General features: G+C 40.6%; 1 protein-coding gene across 1 annotated transcript; it reads right to left on the reverse strand.

The window, feature by feature from the left end:
- Nucleotides 1-3,149: 3,149 nt before the first annotated feature.
- Nucleotides 3,150-4,151, reverse strand: LOC115954601. Its single transcript, XM_031072509.1, has one exon. It carries the CDS (start codon nt 4,149-4,151, stop codon nt 3,150-3,152), a length of 1,002 nt encoding a protein of 333 aa, XP_030928369.1.
- Nucleotides 4,152-7,906: the final 3,755 nt, after the last annotated feature.

The following is a 7,906-nucleotide window of genomic DNA, read 5'->3' on the forward strand; positions in this document are numbered from 1 at the left end:
ACACAAAGCCCCGAATTCTTGCCTCTGTGATTGTTGCTAGAGCCTCTGCTTCAACTCACTTCGTGAAGTAATCAATAGCAACTAGTAGGAATTTTACCTGATCTTTACCAGGGGGTAGTGGGCCGACGATGTCGATTTCCCATTGTGCAAATGGCCATGGGGAGGATATCGTCGTCAGTCTCTCTGCTGGAAGCTGTTGTACATTCCCATATCGTTGGCACTTGTCGTACTTCTTGGCGATTTCAACAGCGTCCACCTGCATAGTTGGCCAGAAATAACCTGTTCGTATTACCTTATTTACCAGGGATCTGGGACGTGGTCACCGCAAACGCCTTCATGGATTTCATCCAGTATGTATTTAGCTTCTTCCTCGTTGACACACTTCAAGTAAGGCATGGAGAAGCCTCTCTTGTATAAGGCGTCATTGAGGATCGTGAACCTGGCCGCTCTCTTCTTGATCTTTTTGACTTCTTCTGTATTCTGAGGGAGGTGTCCGTCCTGGAGGAAAGACATTATAGGTGTCATCTAGCTGTTTGCGCTCTGGATGGTAAATTTTAGGACCTCTTCAATGCTGGGGTGTTTCTGGACTTCCATCTCCAAGTCCGTGCTAATCTCCCATTTCTCTAACGATGCTAGTTTCGAGACTTCGTCTACCCCCTTATTCTAACTTCTTGGGATCTGTAAGAACTCCACTGTATCGAACTCCTGAGTCAAATGTTTCGTTAGCCTGAGGTATTTTTGCATTCTCTCTTCCTTGGCTTCGTATTCCCCCCTGATCTGCCCGATCACTAGCCTTGAATCGTTTTGGACTAACAAGTTTTTAGCTCCAAGCGCTTTTCCAAGCCTTAATCCTGTCAGTATCCTCTCGTATTCAGCTTCGTTGTTTGTAGCCGGAAATTTCAGTTGAACTCCATACTTGAGCATCTCTCCGTCAGGGGTGGTTATGACGACCCCTACTCCCCCCCTCCTTTGGGCTGACAAACCATCAGTTTGTATCGTCCACCGATCAGCTTCGTTGATAAGGCTGTCCTCGTCCAGGAGGGTGAATTCTGCGATGAAGTCCGCCAAAGCTTGCGTCTTGATTGCTGTTCTGGGGTGGTACTCAATGTCAAATTGACTAAGTTCAATTCCCCACTGTACCATTCTTCCGCCTGCCTCAGGTTTGTTCATCAATTTCTTGATCGGTTGGTCTGTCATCACGAGGATGGGATTCGCCTGAAAGTATTGCCTTAGCTTGCGCGAGGCTACTATTAATGCAAATGCGATATTTTCAATTCGTGGATACCTGGACTCAGTCCTTTGAAAGGCTTGACTGACGTAGTAAATTGGGAGTTGCTTCGTGCCTTCTCTCCTAATTAAGGCTGCACTCACTGCTGAAGCTGACACTGCCAAGTATAAGTATAGGTCTTCTCCTTCTTTGGACGGGCTTAAGAGGGGTGGACTACTCAGGTAACTTTTAGCTGTTGTGCTTCACACTCATCGGTCCAAGCCAAAGCCTGCTTCAAGGTCTTGAAAAAGGGTAGGCACCTGTCCGTAGCTCTGGAGACAAACCTGTTTAAAATTGCTATCCTTCCTGTGAGCTTCTGGACTTCCTTGATGGTTTTGGGTGATACCATGTTGATTATGGCTCGCACTTTCTCTGAGTTTGCTTCTATTCCTCTTTGGGACACCATGAATCCCAGGAACTTCCCTGAGGCTACCCCAAAAACACACTTACCAAGATTCAACTTCATCTGGTATTTTTTGAGGGTGGCAAACGTCTTCTGTAGGTTGTCCAGATGTGTGAGCTCCTCCTTACTCTTAATGAGCATATCGTCCACGTACACTTCCATGTTCCTGCCAATCTGTTGGTTGAACATTTTGTTCACCAGCCTCTGATATGTGGCTCCGGCATTCTTTAATCCAAAAGGCATTACCTTGTAACAATAGAGTCCTTGACTCGTGACGAAGGCAATTTTCTCCTGGTCTTCCTTAGCCATTCTTATCTGGTTATATCCCGAGAAGGCGTCCATGAACGTCAGCAGCTTGTGCCCGGCTGTAGAGTTCACAAGCTAGTCTATTCTTGGTAGAGGGAAGCTGTCCTTCGGGCACGCCTTGTTCAGGTCTGTGTAGTCTTCACACATCCTCAATTTTCCATTTGCTTTCTTCACTAGGATGACGTTTGCGAGCCATTCAGGATAGCACACTTCCCGGATAAATCCTACCGTTAAGAGTTTGGTGACTTCATCTGCAACTACTTGATCTCGTTCTGGGGCGAAGACTTTTCGTCTTTGCTAGACTGGTTTTCGCTCCAGCTTCACATTCAACTTATGCTGGATGACTTCTAGAGCTATGCTCGGCATGTCCTCGTGGCTTCATGCGAAAACATCTAGATTTTCCTTAAGGAATTGGATGAGTCTTGTTCTCATCTCAGGGCTTAGCGTCGTCCCTATCTTTGTCGTCTTGTTCGCTTCTCCTTCAACCAATTCCACTGTTTCCAGGGCTTCCATTTTGTCTTCTTCCTTCTCTTCAATCATCCACATGTGGTTCTCCTTTGCAGCTAGGACGGCATGATAACACTCTCTGGCCAGGACTTGATCTCCTTTTACTTCGCCGACACCATTATCTGTTGGAAATTTCACCTTCAAACAGTAGGTGGACGTGGTCGCTTTCCATTTGTTGAGCGTGGGCCTCCCAATGATGACATTGCAGGATAAGAGGCAGTCCACTACTAGGAAGTCTAACTGACGGGTCAACTGCACCGGGTAGGTCCCCACCGTTACTGTCAACGTCACTATGCCCTTCGGGTATACCCTGTCTCCACTAAAGCTGATGAGGGGAGAGTCAAATGGGCGCAGTCTCCTTGGATCTAGCTTCAGTTGCTGGAAGGCAGGGAGGTAGATGATGTCTGCGGAGCTACCGTTGCCCACGAGGATCCTCTTGGTATTGAATCCTTCTATATTCAGCATTATGACCAAAGGATCATTGTGGGGCTGCTTCACCCCCCTAGCGTCTCTTTCATTGAACATGTCTCGGTCTGTTCGTTGGTGCTTAGAAGGAGGTATGGTGTGGACACTATTTACCTGCCTTTGGTATGCTTTCTTGAGGGATTTAAATGATCCTCCTGAGAATGACCCTCCTGTAATCATCTTTATCTCCCCGATCACATCCTACGGAGGTTGGGACGGGCGATCGTCATCCCAGGAAGAAGACCCATGCTGGTTCTTATTACCGTCCCTGAACTTACTATATTCTCCCTTCTTCAAATATTTCTGTAATTTCCCTTTTCGTATCAACTCCTCTATCTGCTCCTTTAGGTCTCTACAATCTTCTATGTCGTAGCCGTGATCCTTGTGGAATCGGCAGTACTTGTTCTTGTCACGGACATTAGGGGATAAGTGAAATGGTCTTGGCCATTTGAAATAATGCTCATTCTTGATCTGCGTTAAAATTTTGTCAACAGGCAGAACCAGAGGAGTAAATCTTACCGTCCGAGGACCTTTATCATCTTTCCTCCTGTTCCCGTCATTGTTCCAACGATCTGGGCGCTCTCTCTTTTGACCCCTACGATCGTCTTCTTTCTTTGCCTTGTCTCCTGGCTTCTCTACATCCTTTATAGCTGCTAAAGCACCTTCAGCATTCATGTACTTCTGTACCTTCAGGAGCATTTCTGCCATCGTCTTTGGTGGATTCTTTGCGAGGGAGGCCACGAGATCTCTGGATCTCAGTCCCGCTTTAAAGGTCATCAGCTGCACCTTGCCATCAGCTTCGTCCACCTCCAGAGTCTCCCGAGTAAAGCGTTTTACGTACGAACTCAAAGTTTCCTTCTCTCCCTGTCTAATGGTGAGTAAGTGGTCTACCGGCCTCTTTGGACGTTGCCCCCCTATGAAGTGACGCAAGAAGGCATTGCTCAATTGCTCGAAGTTGTCCACAGACGAAGTCGGCAACTTTGTGAACCATTCCCTTGCAGCTCCTTTGAGAGTGGTGGGAAAGGAACGACACAGTATCTCGTCGGGTGGCTGTTGAAAACCTAAAGTCGTCTTGAAGGTATTAAGGTGATCTTGAGGGTCTCTGAGTCTATCGAATGGCTCGAGTTGAGGTAAGCGAAACTTTGACGGTATAGGGCATTCAAGCACCGTCGAGGTGAAAGGCGAATCCGTGGCCCTTACCATTCTGTCCACGCTTTAATCCGTCTTCTCCTTAATGGCGTTCCTCAGTTCGTCTATCTCCTTCCTCATTTCTCGAAGGAGAGCTGAATTCTGCTCGTCCGGAGTAGTTGGCCTCTGATGGATACTCCTTTTATGACTATCCCCTTCTCTCTCCAGGTTGTCTTTGGACCGGTTCTCTTCCTATTGAGCCTGTTGGACCTGTTGAAGCCGTAGCTTCATTTCCTGATTTTGCTTGGTGAGTTCTTCAATGGTGGCCGTAAGAGCTTGAACTTGCTGGGCCAAGGCTGCGGAATCTGGATTGGGTTCCATCTGAATATAGAGGTTTGATGGAAACTACGTTCTCAAATATGAATCTGAAAATGTCTTCCCCACAGACGGTGCCAAACTGATGAAGCGTGAATTCGTCAGTTGAGATAGGCAAATGGAACCAACCTCCTGTCAGCGCGAATGTGTCCTCTGAGATGGTCACCAGTGTGGTGCCTGCCACAACGCCTCCGATGCCAAAGTTAGAACAGGAAAGCACTTTGGGAAATGAAATAGATAAGCAAGATAACAATGGGTGTTTCTTAGAGTGTGTATATGTACCTTCTGTTGACAATGTGAGGGCTTTATATATGTGGTTTTGGTTGCTAGTCGTTGTGATGTTAATGCCTTTCTTAGTAACGCCTCCTGCCCAATAATGGGGCTTTTAATAGGCTCCCAACGGTCTGTCTGGCTGGTTTCGTAACTGCCCAAGTCACCGGTTGACTATATTGAATGATTTTTCTGTCCTCGTCAGTGATGACTAGTTTCTTCGTCATTCAGAATGACCTCGTTATGAGCGTTGACTTCGTCTCATGACTTCGTCTAGGGGATGTAATCTCGTCACTCCCATCATTTCCAATTTCAAGAAGTCTTTTTTTTTTTTTAAAGAATGATATTTCAAGAAGTCAATATATATTTTCTCCTTAAATTATATTTAACTTAATAATGTCGTGTATTACATTCTTTCATAGTGCTAAAACATTTTATAATTGATTTTGTAATAAATTTTCACATCTCTCTTTTTATATACACAGTTAAACAATCACCTAGAAACTATTATCTTATTTTGATTCAAACTTTGCTTTGGCATTTTTCATGACTAAAAATATGCTTTTTGTTTATATATATATATATATATATATATTTTTTATATATCTAGATTAAGGTGGTCGATACCGTATTATACCAGGCAGTATGTACCATACCGGTACATGCATCGGTACCGAAATGTCAATGTTTCATACTGGTTTAAATACTGGCCGATTTCGGGCATTTCGGCTGGTACTAGGTGAACCAGTTGGTACAGAAATAAAAAGGAACTAAAATGTGCTTTTCGCCTAAAAAAAATTGTTTATAAATAGACACTTCAGTAAAAAAATAAAAAAACAGCATAAGAAATTAACCCAAAAAATTTTTCTTAAAAAAAAGAACAAAAAAAAAAAAAAAAAATTAATGATAAAATAAACATGTGAGCACCAAAAAAAAAAAAAAAAGTAGAAGAAGAAGAAGAAAATAGCTACAGACAAAAAGAAAAAAAAGAAAAGAAGCCAACATGTCCAACAAAAGTAAAGCAAAAATAAAAAGAAAAAAAAGCCAACACGTTAGTACCAGAGAAAGATATAAATAAAAAAGAAAGAAAGAGGGAAGCCAACTCATGCTAGTAACAGAAAGAAAAAGTCAAAGGAATAAATAAATAAAGAAAAGAAGAAGAAGTCAACACGTGGGAGATTTAGATGTAAATTTTAATAGTAGCCAATGAGGGCTTGGTTTAATTGGTAAGGTCTGTTCATTCCGCCTAATCAGTTCAGATTTGATTCCCGTTGCCAGCGGGTTCTTGTTAATAGGCATCCTTGGTGAGGGTAGCTCCCTCACACGGACTGGACAGAACGGCTTGAGCTTGACCCTAGCTCGGCGCCCTGCTCGGGACAAAATACAATCATAAAGGCCTCCATTTTTTCTTTAACAAAAAAAAAAAATTTAATAGTATTTTTGAAAGTTCATTTCATGAGTTTTTCTTTTTCAATGTTCTTTTTATTTTAGAAAGAAAACTTTTTAATGGGTCAAGAAAAAAAACATCTAAACTTCACTATTTATTTTCTTTTTCCTCCATCCACCTAAACTTAATCTAAAAAAGTTTTCATTGCTATTGAAGAATATTTTGATTAATGGGTTCTGTGACAGTCAACTCAGCTGCATATATAGAGGAAACCCAACTGTTTGTTGTTATAGCTGATGAGACAGGGAATATAGTGTAAAACGTTGCTTTCATTTCTAAAATATAATAAGTGATTTTACGAAAATGACAATGACTGATAATCATGTTGTTCGGATTAGATACTCTTTATATTCCTGATCCTTTGTTGCCAGTTGCCACTAATTATCTAATTAAAAATAAACAATTTTTTGTCGTTGAGGTAAGATGAATAATATTAAAGCTAATACTGTCTTTGGCGTCCACGTTAGATCCCAAATTCCCAATCACATTGAACAGTACCTCTACACGAATCACGATTCACGGAGCCCCTTTCTTTCCTTCATTGTGAAACTCACGCGCCAAACCTCCAATCTGGCTTATTTGTTAGTTAAACTTAGTTTATATATATACTAGTAAGCAAGGCACGTGCTGCTCATTGAATGAGAAAATTTAAGAAAGAATTTTTTTGTTTTGAAGTAGTATCAAGCAATGTATTTAAATTATAATAGTTATTTAATATATGGCTATCTATTTGCTTTCAATATATATATATATATATATGGCTATCTATTTAGTATAATAATTTCTTAGAAGAAGGTATTTGGTATCAAATGATACTATATCAGCGGTATCAAAATCTAATAAGTATGAGACATGTCAGTACAAAATAACTAACCTACTAACAATTGTAAGACATGTATTAATGGATAGTTATTTTTGCACACACGTCTCTCGTTTATTGAATTTTGATACGAATGACGTGATATCATTTGATATAAAATACTTTTTCATTTCGTAGAACCTATTTACTAAAAATAGTATATATCTTCTCTTAAAAAAAAAAAAGAAAAGAAAGAAAAAGACAATGTATATCTACTCACAAAATAATCTATTAAAAATGATAACAAATGTTGTCATCTTCCAACAATAAATCACTATGGTTTGATAAAACATTGTCACAATATTAAAATTTTCACAATAAATGTTAACATATGCTACAATTGAAACTCTTCATCAAATTAAGGGTCATTCTACCGTATCCCTTCTTTTTTTTTGGAGGGTACGGTACCCACTTAGATTTGGACCATAGAATTTACACATTTTAATCCTGACCGTCCATGCATTTTCGCTCTGTTTGTTTTAGCAATGATGTTTTCTAGAAAATGAGTCATTTTTCAAAAATCATTTTCTATAAAACTATCTCATTTTCCAATGTTTGGTAACAACTTTAAATGAGTTGAAAAGCAATTTCCTAATTTCCCTTATTTAGCTTGCTGTGAGATAGAATTGTTTTCCAAAAAAAATTAATGGAAAACAATGTCTAAAAATAAGCCATACATTTTATGTTGACCAAAAATAGTTTTCTTTTGACTTATCTTTTTTTATGCTACCAAACACTGAAAAACACGGAAAACTATATTTACATAAGGTTTTTCATCGAAACAAACGGAGCGTTAATGGAATACCAGTAACTGGTTAGGCAGGTAACGTATAAAAGCAAGAAACACACAGACAAACAAATGAGAGTCTTATGATTTTT

The sequence above is a fragment of the Quercus lobata genome, chromosome 1, assembly GCF_001633185.2.
Source record: "Quercus lobata isolate SW786 chromosome 1, ValleyOak3.0 Primary Assembly, whole genome shotgun sequence".
Classification (NCBI taxonomy): domain Eukaryota; kingdom Viridiplantae; phylum Streptophyta; class Magnoliopsida; order Fagales; family Fagaceae; genus Quercus; species Quercus lobata.